Below are 19,171 nucleotides of genomic sequence, written 5' to 3'. Positions count from 1 at the left end.
GAGTTTTCTCTACAGCTATTTGAAGGAAAACTTATGAAAAACTTTGTGTTGAATTTTTTAACCTTAGATATAAATACAACAAATTTTAGAATCCACCATTTTTTTTTTTAACTATTTTTCTATTGTAAATTTGTATGTACTATAATATCGTATATTTAATATTATATTATTATATAACATAATAATGTGTAGGATTTTTAAACCATGCTTGTTGAAGTAAGCACTAGACTGCGCTCGTGCATATTTCATATTATGCACGACTGTCATAAACTTATGGAGGCTATTGGAGGTTATATTCCAAGGTGACTGTATATCTTTAATATATATATATATATACCATTATATTATATCAAGTTTTTGGATTTTGTTGATAACAAATGGTATTTTCGCGCCATTTTTTCCGAACAGAGGCCGGAAATCGAAATACTTTATGTTAGTCAATTATAGTCATCGACAGACGACAGTACAACAACTGTTGAACTGTCAACTGTGCATGTGTCTGTGCAGTACTGTAGTTGAACTAACACTTGTGGAACCGTGGTAAAACGGACCGTCAGAAAATCGGAACTGCTATCTGCCAGTCATACTATTAATTTGTTGGTGTCGTTAATGTTACAGCTGGTGTGAATTCTGGCATAATATAATAATAATTATTTATTGTTTTTAGGACGATAACTAGTACCGGTAAGTATACCTATCTACAATACATGACCATTACTCGTATTAAATATTTTTCTTTGCTCTATTAGGTCTGATTATAACATAAAGGTTGAGCACATGGCAGGCGGTACAAGTGGCGACCAAGAACCCAAAGGCGTTAAACGCAAACTAGAAGAACCATCAATTGCACAAGAAGAGAACGATTGCCCTTCTGACAATGATGGAATTCAAACAGATATTCAAATCACCAATACTAAGGTACGCTGCAAGTTTTGTAATAGAACAAAGACAGAAAAAGTATATATACCTTCAGACGCCGAACCAGAGTGTATTGTGTTAACAAACGAGATTTTGGCTAATATATACACCGATAATGATGATGTAATACAACATAACTTAACCAACTATAGCATTTATGATGAAAATGGACACATGTGCTCGATAGATTCAGGGGTTATGGAAAGAAATGTCATGATATATATGACTGGTTATGTAAAACCAATTTATGACAATAATCCCAGTATTGAAGATGGAATACCTGCTATGACTTTGGGACCAATATTAGAATGGTGGTTATCATCATATGATGGTGGTACTCAGGCATTAATAGGTATAAACACTGAATATGCCGATTATTTGTTGATTGAGCCACACCCTAATTATAAAAAATACATGACATCAGTAACTGAAAAAATACATTTAAGTAGAGAAGTAATTAAAAATATTTTAAGTAGTGAATATGATGATCCAACTTACGAAGATATTTTAAATTGTGTGATAAACTCTGTAAACCCAGCAACAGGCAATAAATTTACTGAAGAAGATCTTATTTCTCATGCTCAATTTGTTCTCAATCAAGTATTAGAATATGATTCAAACGACACTTATCATTTACCTTTAGCAGAAACTCAATGTATTGAAACATTGACCCAACTATCGGGGGCTGCGAAACCTGTCAAAGGACCGTCTAGGAGAATAGGGCAAAGAAATCAATGTGTGAAAACTGATATTAATAAACGTGAGTTTAGTAAAGCAACTACTACAGAGTTAGTAAAAGATGTGTTTGAAAATATGTTTGCAGCTCAATTAGATATTGATGATAAAGAAAATGAAGGAAACGTGAATAAACTTGTAAAAACTATGTTTGATGATGTTTGCAATTCCAAAATAAAAAAAGATGTATCTGACGTTCGTGTTAATGTAAATCAAGTGTTGTGGAGAGATCAAGTACTAAGTGAAAAAATGTTTGTTGTTGTCAAAAATAGTGCTTCAACAATACCTTTAATAGGACGCATAGAATATTTTTTTAAGACAAAATATAAAAATAAAGCCCATATTCAACTCTTTATGCATAGTTATGAAACTGTATTGGGTGAAACGGCAGATCCTCAAGAAATATTTTCTCTTAAAAATTGTACAAACATTGATATTAAAAATGTAGTCAAAATAATAGACGTTGTACAAAAACTACCTAGCAAAAATTGGTTTAAACTCGGTAATTCAAAATTACAAGATCTCTTGGAACCTGTTAATCGCCAAAATAAGAATTCATTTTTTTTTCAACTTCAATATGATGATGAATTTGGACGATTTGAGTATCCAAAAACTTTAGTACCTAATACTGTTCTTAGAGAAGGTTATTGTAGTAATTGTGAAGATTTTGCCTTAGAACAAAAATTAAAAGAACCTGAATTACATGAGTATATTGAAGAAGAAAAAAATATTACATATTTTTATAAATTTAAATTATACGGTGAAGAGTACAAAGTTGGTAGTTTTGTATACCTACAACCTGAAATATTCAAAACAGCTTCAAGATCAAATATGATTGGTGAAGAACCATTTGAGCATATTGGGACAAATAAAAATGAAAGTATTTCAGAGCAAACAATTATTGATGAAACCAAACATCCAGAGTATTATCGCAAATCATTGGAAAATACAATGCGTGGTTCAAATGAAACCACTCCTGATCCATTTGAAATTGGAGAAATATTGGCAATTTATTTTGTTAATTGGGATAGGAAAAATATCAAGATGATCGTTAGACGTATGTATAGAGCTGAACAAATTCCACTAAAAGATCATGCCGAAAATGCAGATATGAATATGTTATTCTGGTCCGAAGAAGAATTTAGAGTTACATATCAAAACATACGTGGTAAATGTTATGTTTCTTTTATATCCAATATTCAAAATCCACTTTTGTGGTCTTCAGGTGGACCAGATAGATTTTACTTTACGAAAAAATATGATTTCATGTTTGGTACTATAACTTCAGAACATGAACTTCCTAGTGAAGCTAAATTAACAGGTAAAGAGGTTTATGTAAATTATAAATATCAATATGTAGATGAAAATAAATTACAGTATATACCATCATATAAGAAAATCAAACCACTCAGAGGACTTGATATATTTGCTGGTTGTGGCGGTTTGTCTAGAGGATTAGAAGATAGTGGTCTTGTTATAAGTAACTGGGCTATTGAATGTGATGAAATGGCTGCAGAAGCATTTAAATTAAACAATCCAGAGTCAACTGTGTTTGTTGAAGATTGTAATCATTTATTGAAATTAGCAATGTCTGGAGAAAAGACAAATGATAAAAATCAAAACATACCACAAAAGGGTGAGGTTGACTTCATATGTGGAGGTCCTCCTTGTCAAGGATTTAGTGGAATGAATAGATTCAATTCTGGTCAATATTCATTGTTCAAAAACTCTCTGATTGTTTCATTTTTATCATATATTGATTTCTATCGTCCTAAATATTTTGTCATGGAAAATGTTAGAAATTTTGTATCGTTTAAAAGAAGTATGGTTCTTAAATTGACACTTAGATGTATTACACGTATGGGCTATCAATGTACATTTGGTATTCTACAAGCTGGTAACTTTGGTGTACCTCAAACTAGAAGACGGTTAATTATTATGGCAGCAGCTCCAGGTGAAACATTGCCTCTTTATCCTGAGCCTATACATGTCTTTAATAGAAGAAGTTCAAGTTTAACTATTCAAATTGGTGATAAAAAATTCAAAACTAATTGTAAGTATGAAGAGTCAGCTCCTATGAGAACTGTCACTGTATATGATGCTTGGTCTGATTTACCCAAAATACCAAATGGAGCAAATGAAGAAGATATCATTTACAAATCGAAGCCCATTACTCATTTACAAAAATTACTAAGATATCCAGACAACCGATATGCAGAATCTATATTGAGTGATCATATATGCAAAGACATGTCACCTTTGGTCCAAGCTAGAATGGAATTGATACCAGTAGGTGAAGGAAGTGACTGGAGAGATTTACCCAATATAAAAGTACAATTACCTGATGGAAGTTTTACCAATAAACTTTTGTATACTCACCATGACATCAAAAATGGTTATGGTCCAAATGGTGAATTGCGTGGTGTTTGCCAATGTGCTAGTGGTGAAAAATGTGATCCGCAAGATCGTCAAAACAATACAATTATCCCTTGGTGTTTACCACATACCGGCAATAGACATAATAATTGGGCAGGTTTATATGGTCGTCTAGCATGGTCAGGTTTTTGTTCAACCACTATTACAAATCCTGAGCCAATGGGAAAACAAGGTAGAGTACTTCATCCTGAGCAACACCGTGTGGTGAGTGTACGAGAGTGTGCCCGTTCACAAGGTTTTAAAGATTCTTTCATTTTTCATGGACCAATACTCAACAAACATAGACAGATTGGTAATGCAGTTCCTCCTCCAATGGGTACAGCTATTGGTCATGAAATAATTAAAGCCATTGAAAAAACACCTAGGTATATTTGCAGTCCATTTTTGTGAGAAACTTTAGTCTGTGTAAATATACATTATTAAATACATACTTGAACACACTCATCTTAGCTTATGTTGTAACTGCTTTTGTTTTAATTTTTTATTATTAAGAATAAGTAAAATGTGTTAGGTTATATAATCATTTGATATGAAATTTTATTATAGAAATATTTTGTGTAGCAGTTTTTATGTTAATTTTAATTTTTTTTATTAGTATTATTGCATATGATCATTGATTTTTTTTTATTAATTATTATAATTCAATTATTGCGATCCTTACATTATGGATTATAGAAATATTATTTATTTGTGGATTTTAAATTCTGATATAGTTTTGTACTAGTTTTAGAGTACACAGATTTTTTTTTTTAATATTAAGATCTTACATTTATTATTCAATTATAGTTATATTTTTAATTTTATTTATCATTATTATTATATTTTTTTTAACATACATTATTGTTTATACTATATACATTCCAATACACTTAAAAAATAGCATTTTGATTGTACAATTTTGTTTTTTTTTCAATTATGTAAATGGCTGCTATTTTTTTTTATACTTTCCAGTTTGAAATATGATAAAAATCCTGATTATAAGTTGTATTATAATTATCCAAGTATTTTTTGATTCTTATTTTTTATCATATACTTAAATTTTAATGAAAATACAGAAATTGATTAATATTAAAAGTGGCACAATAAATGTGTTGATTTTACAATGAATTTTTTTTTTTTTTTTTTGTTAATGTATATTAGTATAAAAGCTATTTTAATTATCAATTTGATGTAGGTTTCTGTTGACAAAATTTATCTAGTTTGCATTATCATAAAAAGTACATTTTTAGTAACTTAAAATAATTAAAAAAAAAAATAAAACAATAAGTGGGAAAGAAGGTAACCATTCAGTTGAATAGTAGTAATGATTATACCTTATAATTTGCCAATCATGGTTATTGGTTACCCAACAAATACTTAAATAAAACAATATTATTTTTCTAGGTTTTCCCTATTTTTTTAAATGTACAGAGAAAGTTTCTACTTTTGCTTCAAATTACACATAAGATCCAATTTTCTACTTAAAACTTTAAGATGAATAGATCATTTTTTTTTACTAGAAAATTTGTATCCATAAAGAAAAAAAATAATAAAAATTTGTCGCTTAGAATGTAAAACTTTTGTTAAACTGTTTACATTATTAAAATAATTGATTGGGTACCACGGTTAGTAAAAAGTTCACTCAGAATAATTTTTCATCACATACAGCAATTTTTATTGAATTCATATTTAACACTTCTATTACAACTACCTTTTTTATGAAGCTTAACATCTATGCACCAAAATTGTTAGCAACTTGGCTTTTTTTCTGTATCTAAATTATGAAGCAATATATTATTAAAACAGTTTTTTGAAATGAATATTTTTATCTACATCTATGATAATTTTATAGTCTGTAGATACTTAAGATTTTTTTTTTTTTGGTAGATATATTAATATTAAGTGTAAATTTAAGTTAATGAAGTAATTTTAGTAATATAATTATATATAGTGTATGTTTCTAGTTAGTAAATATAATTTAAAGACTTTAAGTGATGAAAAGTGATTACTAACAACAATAGTTTAAAAAATAATTTTTCATTCATTATTGATTACTAAGTAAGACTATTTATTATTTTAAAAACATAAAATGTCATTCATCAACAATGGGCATATTTTTTTATAATTGAATTTGTTAAGTTATGGGTTCTATAAGTAAATTGTAGATGTAATATAAATATTATTTTTATTTTCAATTAGTAAAAGTTACTAATATATGATTAATTTAAATCCATTAATAAAAACTGAAAAAAAATTATAATGGAACTAGTGTTAACATATTATAACATAATAGTGATGATGAAGTTGAAACAGACGTGTCATGTGTATACTATAAACTAATGTTGAAGATGAATATAAAAAATGCATAGATAATATGAATAAAATAACCATAAATATTTTTATCATTGGAATTCCATACAATAATTATTAACCAATTATTTTTTAAATATTTTGTTGATGTGTTTCTCTAAGATGACAATATTAGGTTTAAATTATAAGATAAATATCACACCAAGGACAACTGAATACTAGAACAAAATGTAGTATTAAATATAAATTTATTTAACACATTTTGATTTATTTACTTTGATATGAACTACTATAAGTGTTTTTTCCTTTTAGATTTTTTTTTATAATAAAGCAAACATAAAATCAAATTTTGTTATATTAAAAAATAATTCTTTTCACATTATTAGGTGTGTTATAAATTGCTAAGATTTCAAATAACCAAATAGTAGCTATACTGTTTTGCGCCATACATACATCAACAGTAATACATGAACTAGCACTAATTTAACAATATAATATTAATTTACATATTTTGATACTTGTTGTGTATCATAATATATACAATAATTTAACAAAATTGTGATAAAAAAAAAATTGTTAGTGTACACATTGGAAATATTTTATTATCAATACACATCATATTTAATGATATTTTAATGTATGAATACAAAATGTAGAAAAATATTAAAGTTAATATGGATCAAATAAAAATCATTTTACCTAACACATAATACATGTTTTTATATCACTATAAATTATGTAAAAAGTTTTGGCACGTCCATGAAACTCTACGTTGAAATCGACAGAATTTAAAGAAGGAAATAATTAATTTTAATAATTAAACTCAGTCAAAGTTTACCAGTCGATTTTGGTGTATACCGTCATTGATACATTGAGAAAAGCATTAAGCAGTAAAATAACATTATAAATAACATAAAACAACTAAAATAAATATAAATTTATATATTATAGTTATTTGTTTTGACGAGATGATAACTTATCTTGTTATTAAGAACATTATCTCTCATCTTATACCTTTGGAACACAAGTATTGTGGATTTACAATTTTGAAAAACTATTAAGTATTAATAATAATAACTTAACTAAAATTTTGAGAAATGCCTCAGCAAATTAACTTTGTAAGTCATGGATGAATTTTCAATTAGAAATGTCCATTACATTCAATTGTATTTGTATAAATATAGAATTTAAGTAATCATTTCCAAATATTTTTGTTTATGTTTGTTTAACATCTCTGTGACTGTGACCAGCTTTTTCAATGATGGTTGACTTTTACTAAGATTTTGAAGTTCGATTAAATGTGTTTTACAAATGTGATGCAGGGTACCTAAATTACGAGCAGGATCGCCTTTGATTTTCTCTCCCTCAGATTCTGGTTTCTCAATTACATTGGATAACTGGTCTAAAAAGACAATCATCCTTTCTTTGTTCTTCAGTATAAACGGATTCACAACTTCCATATAAGGCTCTTTGCCTCCAAACTCTACCAAATTAGCTAAATTCTGTAAACATTTTGCTACCATAATTAGAGATCTAGCTGCCATGGGTGGTGGTGGTTCTGGAATTAGATTGAACTGTCTAGGGTTTAAGATTGCTGGGCACAGGAGTCGTAAAAATATGAAACCAGAAACTACCCGGGTTCTAACTAATCTTTCATACGGCCACTTATTCATTACCATCCTCTGTAGACACCCACATATATACCGTAAAGTACGAGGACAAGCATCGGCTGACATAAATATGGATTGAGTGATCTCATCTAATACTAATAAAAGAAACTCAGCATTGTCACAAGCATCGTCTGGAGATTCCATTTTACATGGATTAAGTTCACATGATTGTTTACTTTCCAATAATTTAAACACAGTTTGTTGGATTGCGGATTTTAAGAAATCTGAACAAACGGATTTCATATAAAGGTCCATTAAAGTTGTAGTTAATGATGCAGCCCTAAATAATGTGGTAGTCTCATCTTCTTTCATTATCTCTACATCATTTAAACTTCTTAACAGATCAGCTTCTTTTTTCTCATGTCGGAAAATTCCCATTAAAGATGTAGCCAAAGGCATACGATCTTGGTGGCATAGATCTGCTAATGCTCGTACAGATTCTAAATCTGTATCAAGAATTAGCTGCTGCATTGGTGAATATTCTTCGGTTGGCATGATGAGATCATGTAGATATCTAGTACGCAATCGTAGAGAACCCCATTCTCCAATAGGTGTTATACCACTTAAAGGATACCAGTCTTCAACTTCAGCTCCATTATTCAATGTATTCAAGTCTACAGTCAACTCTGCTACCTCAGTATCCTTAGATCGTTTTCCTTTGTTGTAAATGCTTACAGTGAATGTCAACACGTCAGGAGGTACATCGTCCAAAGTAAACTCTTCATCAAATACAGGATCAGGTCCGCTTTTAGCTCGAGTTCTGGCTACTTTTACTTGATTCAGAGATATTATACAAAATGGGTTTGGTACAAGTTTGAATGGTAAACGATGGGCATCTAGAATGTGCAGTTGTAAGCAACGTAATTCGCGTAATTTTTGTGCTTTAGGAACTCTTGATAATTGAGTAACACAATACATTCTTAAAGAGGAAAGCCATTCTTGAAATAAATCTTGTGTCGATACAGATAAATAAGTTATGGTAGCCAAACATGGTAAAGCTCTTTCAACTAATTGAAAACAATTAGGTCTATCAAACACACTTTCATGTACTGGATATAAGTATGCACAACTCAATTCTATCAAACCTTTAGGTTTAGTTCTTTTAGGATTATCATAAAAACATAAATGAGTATCAACTCCATCAATTAATAAGACAAAGTATAATGATTTCCATTTCTTATTCTTGTCGCTTTTCTTAAACATATATCCTTGCATTTTTATTCCTTTTACTTTTTTGATCCCCACCTGTTCTCGACATTCTCTTAGCGTTGCATATATTTTTTCAGCTTGCTGTACTTCTTTTTGTTTAATTGGTAATTCCAACAACTCATTAGAGTTACGACACACAGGCATCACAAGAGTATGCCCCTCAACTATCTGTTCTTTACGGTATCTATTTATTACGGCATCTAAACATTCAAATGTACGACCACCCATCAAATAACGAACACCTTTTTTCTCAATTCGAAACCTTTGAATTTGATTGTTGACATGAAAGAATAATGAATAATCACCTGGAGAATTATCACTTGGTCTGACTAAAAAACTTCCAGGACCAGATTTGACTAACATGTCTACAGCTTCATTTTTTGTTACGCCTGGATGAAACCAATCAAAAACTGTGTTTGGATCTATATTTTCATCTAAATGATCAACCTGAAAATATAATTTTTATTATTTAATAGTTATTGGTCACTTTATTAGTTACTTACAAACACTAATTGATATCACTTAAAATTAATGAGCCCGTTAATAAGCAAATATTTGTAGTAAATTAATTATATACCATCTTTTTAATGTTAATTTTGTAACCATAATACATTTAAATCAATATTTATCTATAATTTCTTATAGATAATAAGGTTGATCATAGTATTTTTCCTTGTATTTTTCTTTCATCTAATTTTTCACATTAGAAATTTTTTTTTGTAACATCAGATACAATTAAAGTTATATGTAATTAATTTTATCAACAAACTATTTAGGTAGGGATATATTTAAAAAAATAAGTTTGTACTAAAATTAAAATGTTTATTGAATTTAATTAATTATATGTAAAAATAATCACTGTAGATTTACATGAAAAATTAGAACTTATAACCCATTTACATAGTTGTGAAATATTTTTAACTAAGTAATTAAATCAGATTATACAATAATTACTTACAAATATGATAGGTATATAAAAATTAAATTATCCTTTCATTTTATTTAATTTACTATATATTATTTTATAAAGCCTAATAAACAAAAAAATATTAATAATAATTTAATATATTACTTACTAAGTCTCTAAAAATCATTCCTTGTTCACCTGTTCTATGAGCAGTAACCCATAGCCATCCATCTCCCATGTCATTGTGTACAAAGAATATGTCACCTTTTTGAAATGTAAGTTCATCTGTATCTGGCATTTTAGTGTAAGGTAAAATCGCTACAACACGTTTTTTATCATTGACTGGTTCAGGAGGCGCTACTGGATATACAAGTCTTTCTCTTTTTAATAAGTCTGAACAATTTGTATAATAGCCAATTAAATCAGATAAACTATCAAACTGTCGGCCACCTATGTAGAAATCACCACATACAGCCGTCACTCGAAAGTGATTGATACCAGTACGTCCCAGATAAGATAGTACATATGAGCCTGGTTTACGATCACTTTCACGCACCAGATAACTACCCATTTGTCCCATTTCTGATGTCTGCCACAATCGTTCTTCTGCTGCATAACGACTTAACCGACCATGATACCAATGATTTTCTGGTGGTGCTTGTAATAACGATACATTATTCCTACCGTCCAGTTCGTCTTGTTCTATGAATGGATCAAAGTCTTGATCGAGTATATCCTGGCTGTCTTCACTGTTAAGACTTAGTGTAGCATGTAACTTATCGCGCAACACCACACCTGGACCACCTCTAATGAACTCAGCCATAGTTTTCTTTATGAAGTTAATTGTAAACAGGCTCAAAAGCTTAATCTATCATTTCATTTCTCAACCCACCAACCGTTAATAATAATCCAGTTGACAAGAAGGTTATAATGGCGTTTACAGAAACCACCGTTCCCGCACTTAAGGTCGACGATGTAAAGAACTTTAAGAACTGAAGAGTGAAGAATAATGAAATATGAAAACATTAATTTTTTAATGTAATTGATTAAATGAAAATATAATATTCTAGTGGTGCCTGATAACGGCGATTCATTAATGATGATAATATAATAATATCTGTGAATAATTTTAATATTATGTTATCATAATCATGATGTTATTCAAACATCACGGTTCTTGGTTGTTACCGCTATAGAACTTTCTACAAACCTATCTACATTGCCGTGGTTATTACCACAGATCAAGTTGTGATTTTGACCACCGTCGAGGCGTCGAAACGCCAATGCGATTTTGCCGGCTATCATGTTGTAAATTTGTGATAATAACGTTTACAAATACAAAATCTAGTTTCCGAAGTTTCAAACGTTCAAAAGTTCGAAACTCGTCTCGCAAAGTTCAAACGATGTTCCTTGTGTAAGTCTAAGACTAAATTGTATACAACGCTAAAATGGAAACAGCCGTCGAAGAATATCCGCCAGTAGTAAGTGTGATTTTAGTGTGATATAAATTAAACATTACGATTGCATACTATGTGTTACAGAATTGGGGTAATGAAAAATTGGAAGAAGCTCAGGATTCGGTCAACGAAAATCCATGGGACGTAGAGTCGTGGGCTATACTTTTGCGTGAAGCACAGACTCGATGGATCAACGATGTACGTTCGTTTTTTGAAAAACTTGTCACTACATTTCCAACTTCTGGTCGTTACTGGAAGTATTATATCGAAATGGAAGTATGTATAATAATTATAATAATATTTTTATTTATAAAAAAGATCTAGATTGGAATAATTTTGATGATGCTGTTGTCAATATTATATTTTTGTGTTTTAGATGCGTGGACGGAATTTCGAAAAAGTCGAGAAGGTACAGTAATGTTATATTTGACATACATATTTTAATTATTTGGTTTTATTAATCTCAACATATTATATTTATCAGCTCTTTCAACGTTGTCTTGTCAAAGTACTTAATATTGAACTGTGGAAACTTTATCTAGCTTATGTTAAAGAGACTAAAGCACTTTTACCAACTTACAAGTAAATAATTTTACATTATGTGTTAACATATATGATATTTTTCTGTTACCGTATTTAAAGCAAATAAAATAACTCAAATGCCTTTATTGTACTTCATAATTTAACTAATTGTTATTTAGAAAAAAACTATTTTTAACTAGGTAGAGTATTCCTAAATAAAAAATCTAAGGTTAGGTATACTTAATACACAATTCAAATAATCTGAATGATGAATTAATTTAAAAAACATAATAGTCTCCCATGAAACAATCGATATGTTTTATTAATAAGTATAATAATATCATAGAAAACAATAGATTTAAGATTTATTATATTAATAAGTATAATACCAGATTATTATTGTTTTAAAATATATTTTGTATTTACTATTTTATCTATATAATTATTTAAAAATTCAAAATATCTAATTGTATACATTTGTATATAACGAATAACAAGTAATTAACACAATTGAACATTATACAAAATTAACGTCTTTTGGTTATTTGTTTGTAATATGATAACAGAAAAATACTAAATTTGCACTTATTAACTTCATTAAAAATATGTTATAGAGAGAAAATGGCTCAAGCATATGATTTTGCATTGGATAAAATTGGCATGGATATACATTCACATAACATTTGGCAAGATTATATAACCTTTTTAAGTAGTGTTGAAGCAGTTGGTTCATATGCTGAAAATCAAAAAATAACAGCAATCAGAAAAGTAGTTCAATTTGATTTTTATTTCATTTTTTGCATAGTGTTATAATAAATTAAATTCAAATTTTTTATTTTAGGTCTATCAACGTGGTGTTGTAAATCCTATGATTAACATTGAATTGTTATGGAAAGAGTATCTGGCTTTTGAACAAAGTATTAATATTATGATTGCTGATAAGATGATGATTGAACGAAGTAGAGATTATATGAATGCCAGGAGAGTCACCAAAGAGTATGAGGTAGTTATAAGAGGACTGAATAAGAATTATCCTAGTGTACCTCCAACTGGTAACCTAGATGAGATGAAACAAGTAAGGGTTTAATTTTGTTATTTTTGTGTATTATATTGTATTGTATACTTAAAAACTATTGTTAATTTCAATAGGTAGAATTGTGGAAAAAATATATTATCTGGGAAAAAGCAAACCCTTTAAATACTGAAGACACTGCACTGATTACAAGACGAGTTATGTTTGCTTTTGACCAAGCACTATTGTGTATGACCCATCATCCTGACTTTTGGTATGAAGCTGCTCAGTTTTTAGATGGAAGTTCTAAAATTCTCTCTGAAAAAGGAGTAAGTATTAATAAACAATCATCTATAAATTATAAAACATATTGTTAAAATTACATTTATGTATTTAGGATATATCAGCAGCTAAACAGTATAGTGATGAAGCAGCTAATGTTTATGAAAGAGCAATTGGTACTGTATTAAATACAAGTATGTTATTACGTTTTGCTTATGCTGATTTTGAAGAAGGTCGCATGAATTATGAAAAAGTTCATAGTATTTATAAAAGTTATTTAGAAAACGAAATTACTACTGATCCAACCCTGGTATGAATTTTAAAGTTTGTGTTGTATCATCTAAATAATTAATTTAATATTTTTGTGGATTTTTAGACATATGTACAATATATGAAATTTGCTCGTCGTGCTGAAGGAATTAAATCTGCACGAGCAGTTTTCAAAAAAGCTAGAGAAGACCCTAGATCTAAATACCATGTCTATGTTTCTGCTGCATTAATGGAATATTACTGTAGTAAAGACAAAAACATTGCTTTTCGTATTTTTGAGCTTGGATTAAAAAAGTATTGCGATAATCCTCAGTATATTATTAGTTATATAGATTATCTTTCTCATCTCAATGGTAATTAATTCATAATTAATTATTATAATAATATTTCATTAATTTATTGTACCATTTTTTTAAATTTTTTTTATAGAGGATAATAATACAAGGGTGTTATTTGAGAGAGTTCTATCAAATACAAGTCTTGAACCAGAAAAATCTGTGTAATAATTGTTATTTTCCTATGAATTTAAATTTACAATAATGTAAATACATGTTAATTTAATTTTTATTAATTCTAGAGATATTTGGAATCGATTCCTTGAATTTGAATCAAATATAGGAGATTTGTCAAGCATATTGAAAGTAGAAAAACGACGATCAGCTGTTTTTGGCAAGGTAATTAATTTAAAAAATTTAAATAAAAAAACTTAGTATAAATAATTTTTTTGAATGTAGCTAGTAGAATTTGAAGGAAAAGAAACAGCACAACTTGTGGACAGATATAGGTTTTTAAACCTATTTCCATGTACAAGTCCTGAATTGAGATCTATTGGTTATAATGAAGTTACTAATACAGTATCTAAAACCATGCATAATTCCATTCAAAGATCTGCTGTTATCGATGGGTTAGATGACTTAGATAATCGACCTAATGAAAAGCGATTGCCGTTGCCAGATATTTCTCAAATGGTACCTTATAAACCAAAATTGAATGCTTTTCCAGGCGAACATATTGTACCAGGTAATTTAAGTTAATTATTTGTTTATTTTATAAATATTATAAATAACATTTTAAAGGAGGAACGTTTCCACCGCCTCCACCTGCTTGCCAGCTAATGCAAGTATTACCACCACCTGGTTGTTTCCATGGTCCATTTGTATCTGTAGACATGCTTATGGATATTTTCCTTAGACTTATACTTCCTGATAAAGGTAAGTTCTTATATATTTTATATATTTTTTAATATTAATTAATAATATTAGTATTTAAATTAATACTAACATTGATTATAAAATAGACTATTCTATTCTATAATCAATGGTATTAATACAATTTAAGCAAAATAAATCAACATTTGAATTTAATTAATTTATTACTTCATGTTAATACAAGGTTTAGCCAATTTGGTACTTGTGCGTTATCACGATTACCGTTGCCTCGTTGCGACTACCTTGGTTTCGAATGCTTGGCGTGCAATGCACATCTGTTTAATATGTGTATAATAATACAAAACTATCCAAAGCTAATGTCAATGTATTTATTGATAATATTGTTACTTATTAGCAAAATTATGAGCATCATTTTTTTTAACCCAGTGACCTACCTTATGTGGTTTTGCATAGCAAATCGAGAGATATTTTCGTTTCGAATGTCACTCATGAGCGCAGAAAGCAAGAGGCAACATTGGCCCCCTAGGCCCTAATTATCCTTAATAGAATAAATTAGAAATAGAATTCACTTGAAAAATACAAGATTAGAATGGGACACGGTGTCGCTATAACCCATAATATGTGGTAGTCTCGATAACACACAAATACCACCAATTTTTTAAATACTTAAGTGTTTTATTTAGTGGTATCTTTTGGACCATACTAGTTATACATATTTGTATTTGAAATCTTATATTATTATAAGTTATAATATTCAGAAACGCGTAAGAAATTATAAATTATTTACTCTAAATGGTGTCACAAATTCATTACTGAATGATCTTCATGACGCCAATTGGCTTCAGTATGTAGTCAATGTGTTAAATTGGTTGATCTAAAAAATGGATTAATTCTATAAAAGATTTGTGATTGTGACATATGAAAAATTTATATAAAACTAGTTATGCTAATGGTATGTATCTTTAATGCAAGCCAAAAGTTTTTATTTTATTTTTATGCAACATACATTAATGATGATTGCCTAAAGTACAGTTGCTAAAAAATAAAATATAATTACATAATATATTACAATATAACATTAAACATATTTTTAAAAAGAGATATATTTAAAATTTCACATTTGAAGAACATAATAATATTAGGATAGAGAGGTTCACATATTTTAGACACATCATTTGTTAGATGGGATCTATTCAGTTACAACCATAGTTAGTTCTTTAGTACAGTAGAACACAGGTATACCTCATCATTGAGTAAGTTGTTTTAATTAAATTTATATTAATTCTGTATTATTATCTATAGTGCAATACACTGTAACACACAGGACAAACTATTTTAATTTAAAATAAAGTTAGAAAACAAATTGAGTTGATAATATTTTTATTTTATTATAAGACATAAGCATACATGTATGTTGAAAAAATAATATATTTATATTTTGTTCAATTATATTATTACAATACATGAATTTGTTTAAAACATAGTAGAATGTAAAATATACTATAAACACATAACATAGTAAATGTGCATTATACAGAACTAATTTTGTATTATTGAGTTTAATAAAATTTGATTATGAAGTCAACTAAATTTGCTTATAATCAAATTTAAAGTTAAGAATACTATTTAAGGAGTTAAGAAGATTTTTAATAATACTTTAATTTTTTGTGGGTTATGAGAATTTAGAAATTGAATATTTTACATATTTATAACTCACTTTAAATCTAAAATATCAAAAAATGCCTACAAGATGTCCTAGATAATAATTTTACCTTTAAGTTTCAAAATAGGTGAATTCATTTCAATATAGATTATTATAAAATATCACCATTATTTCTTATACAATTTTGTAATTTTATTTCATCGAAAAACTTTGCTTATGATATACCTAACAATATAATAAAATACAATAAGGAATACGGGTGATGTTTAAATGTTTTATAATACTTTATATTGAACAATTGAATAAAATTCACCTATTTTAAAACTTAAAGTTAAAATTATTAATTTAGGACATCTTGTAGGCATTTTTTGATATTTTAGATTTAAAGTGAGTTATAAATATGTAGAATATTACAATTTCTAAATTTTCATTTTTCACTTAAAAACTAAAGTATTTTTAAAAACCTTCAAAACTCCTTAAATAGTATTCTTAATTTTAAATTTGATTATAAGTAAATTTATTCGACTTCATAGTCAAATTTTATTAAACTCAACAATACAAAATTAATTCTATAATTTATAGAATGCAAATTGTCTATGCTATATGTTTATAGTATATTTTATAGGTGTGGTATCTTCTTAAGTTTATCTATGAATAACTTTAGGTATTCATGTGTAATAAACACCATATTTAATATGTGTATTGTGCATTGTACATAGTAGGTATTTATGATCGTAAAATTTACTTTTTAGAGATTAGACTAATTTATATATAAATATCTATAATTTCTTAACTTAATAGTATGATTATAAAAATGTTTGAAGTATTAACTATAATACCTAACAATAAATGTATATCTTATATGTCTTTTATAGCACCAATGCCGAAAGCTGATAATGGATGTGATGTGAAATTATTTGACACTGCTATGTCAGTGCAATGGGCGAATGAAGATACAGCACATGGTGGCTCCAATAAAAAAAAACGTAGAATAGGAGGACTATCTGGTAAAGGAGATGACAGTGATGAAGATATTAACTTAGTACCACCACCATTTGATATATATCGTTCAAGACAACAAAAGCGTGTGTCCAAATAACTCATTTGAGTTATAAGTAGATTACAAATGCTAATTTTGATTTTTGTCTACTGACAGTATCATTTTCATTTATTCATTTCAATGTTGTTTTTTTTTTTAATTTGTAAACAATTATTTGAATTAAATAATTATTTTAGCATAATATTTGTTTATAAACCAAACCAAGACATATATTATACATTTAGTTAAAAAACTAAATTATTGATTTCACTATTATGTGAAACTATCATTAATGTATAGTAATTTTTGAATCAATATAACAGGCTCTCCTAAAGTCACTACCCGTGCTTAATAAATGATTTTACGTGACTAAGAAATATAAACTTACTATTTTATAAAACTTTACCAAAAATAAAAAGAGCATCACTTATTAATATTTTATATTTCCTATAATATGCTATGATTGTGATTTTGCTATCTATATAATTGTGAGCAGTTTACTTGCTGTTTATAAATTGTACACATTGTCTCTAAAATGATATATTTAATATTTGAATATCATATTATTAATACTTGTATTATCTTTCCAGTGAGGAAGGGTTATGGTCTTACTTTAAAATGTATGAGAATACCACTGGCTTAACCTTAAACATATTAATTTGTTCATATTTGATGAGTTAAAAACAATTTTAATAGTTGACTGTAGACTATAGGTACACAAAAATATGCAACTAATAATAATAGGTACTATTATATTTTATATCATAATAATATTAGTTATTAGCTACAACATATATATACCTATTAAGTATTTGCAATTGATGATATTATTTATGAATTATGATAATTTTTGATACATCTGTACCGTATATACTATGTATATATTTTTATTTTGTCAAAAATAAATATTTTAAAGAAAAACAACTTAGCGATGTTTTTATATTTTAATAAACCTAAAAAATAATAGTTATCTAGTCATGTCAATTGTTTTTTTTTTCAGTATAGGGTTGAAATCTGAAGCATGTTTAGACTATATAATTATTGACCTCCCTACCTAAATAAAATAATCCCAGTACTGCCAATGTACTAATTAATTGCAGTTTGTACCTTGCACAATATGTCGAAATCAATAAATTTTAATACATTTTTTATAAAAGAGATCATCTATAAAACTGAAACACTTTACCTTAATTTATGCTATTATGAAAATTTTATTCTTTTTATAAACCATGTACAATTAATTATTATTTATGTCATGAAACAATCAATATCACAATTTTTTTCCAATTATGATATAAATTTATAATGTTGACTTGGAAAACATAAACTGCGGTAGTATAGTTTAATTGTGTAATCACCCCCAAAAAATATTTAATTTATCATGATCACCATGATACCATGTACCAAAACTTATACTATTGTGTCTTATTTCCTGATCATAATAAAATAGATCTTATAATAATTTTATATCCACTAGGACACTAGGTATATTATAAGTAAATAACAATTTAATAATTTACGTAGTTTTATAAATGAATTAATAATTATTACTGACGATAAATGACGAAATATTATTAATTTTATAATAAATTT

At 27.7% G+C, this 19,171-nt stretch overlaps 3 protein-coding genes across 3 annotated transcripts; 2 read left to right on the top strand and 1 right to left on the bottom strand.

Annotated features, from left to right (window-relative positions):
- The first annotated feature begins 389 nt into the window (after positions 1-389).
- LOC114123209 (DNA (cytosine-5)-methyltransferase 1-like) lies at positions 390-5,196 on the top strand. Its single transcript, XM_027986107.2, has 2 exons — positions 390-684; positions 750-5,196. Exon 2 carries the CDS (start codon positions 778-780, stop codon positions 4,477-4,479), a length of 3,702 nt encoding a protein of 1,233 aa, XP_027841908.2. The 5' UTR covers positions 390-684; positions 750-777; the 3' UTR covers positions 4,480-5,196.
- A 1,411-nt stretch (positions 5,197-6,607) lies between these two features.
- Positions 6,608-11,245, bottom strand: LOC114123239 (ras GTPase-activating protein 1). The gene is made up of 2 exons (XM_027986142.2): positions 10,334-11,245; positions 6,608-9,704 (listed from the first exon to the last, which is right to left on the bottom strand). Exons 1-2 carry the CDS (start codon positions 10,985-10,987, stop codon positions 7,566-7,568), a joined length of 2,793 nt encoding a protein of 930 aa, XP_027841943.1. The 5' UTR covers positions 10,988-11,245; the 3' UTR covers positions 6,608-7,565.
- A 145-nt stretch (positions 11,246-11,390) lies between these two features.
- Positions 11,391-18,502, top strand: LOC114123240 (protein suppressor of forked). The gene is made up of 14 exons (XM_027986143.2): positions 11,391-11,645; positions 11,706-11,897; positions 11,998-12,030; positions 12,106-12,203; positions 12,758-12,911; positions 12,985-13,218; positions 13,293-13,484; positions 13,553-13,747; positions 13,814-14,060; positions 14,137-14,206; positions 14,285-14,381; positions 14,442-14,727; positions 14,784-14,918; positions 17,415-18,502. The coding sequence occupies exons 1-14, from the start codon at positions 11,613-11,615 to the stop codon at positions 17,636-17,638; spliced, it is 2,190 nt and encodes a 729-aa protein (XP_027841944.1). The 5' UTR covers positions 11,391-11,612; the 3' UTR covers positions 17,639-18,502.
- The last annotated feature ends 669 nt before the right edge of the window (positions 18,503-19,171 follow it).

Source organism: Aphis gossypii, chromosome 1, assembly GCF_020184175.1.
Source record: "Aphis gossypii isolate Hap1 chromosome 1, ASM2018417v2, whole genome shotgun sequence".
Taxonomy (NCBI): Eukaryota; Metazoa; Arthropoda; class Insecta; order Hemiptera; family Aphididae; genus Aphis; species Aphis gossypii.
This window is presented reverse-complemented; position numbering and strand designations above follow the sequence as displayed.

Excerpts from the sequence above, each read along its gene's own strand:
- LOC114123239 (XM_027986142.2), bottom strand. The coding sequence starts at position 10,987 with ATGGCTGAGTTCATTAGAGGTGGTCCAGGTGTGGTGTTGCGCGATAAG. Across the intron at positions 9,705-10,333 it reads GAATGATTTTTAGAGACTTA|GTTGATCATTTAGATGAAAA; the intron begins GTAAGTAATATA and ends TTATATTTTCAG.
- LOC114123209 (XM_027986107.2), top strand. The coding sequence starts at position 778 with ATGGCAGGCGGTACAAGTGGCGACCAAGAACCCAAAGGCGTTAAACGC.
- LOC114123240 (XM_027986143.2), top strand. The coding sequence starts at position 11,613 with ATGGAAACAGCCGTCGAAGAATATCCGCCAGTA. Across the intron at positions 11,898-11,997 it reads AGTATTATATCGAAATGGAA|ATGCGTGGACGGAATTTCGA; the intron begins GTATGTATAATA and ends TTTGTGTTTTAG. Across the intron at positions 14,207-14,284 it reads CTTGAACCAGAAAAATCTGT|AGATATTTGGAATCGATTCC; the intron begins GTAATAATTGTT and ends TATTAATTCTAG.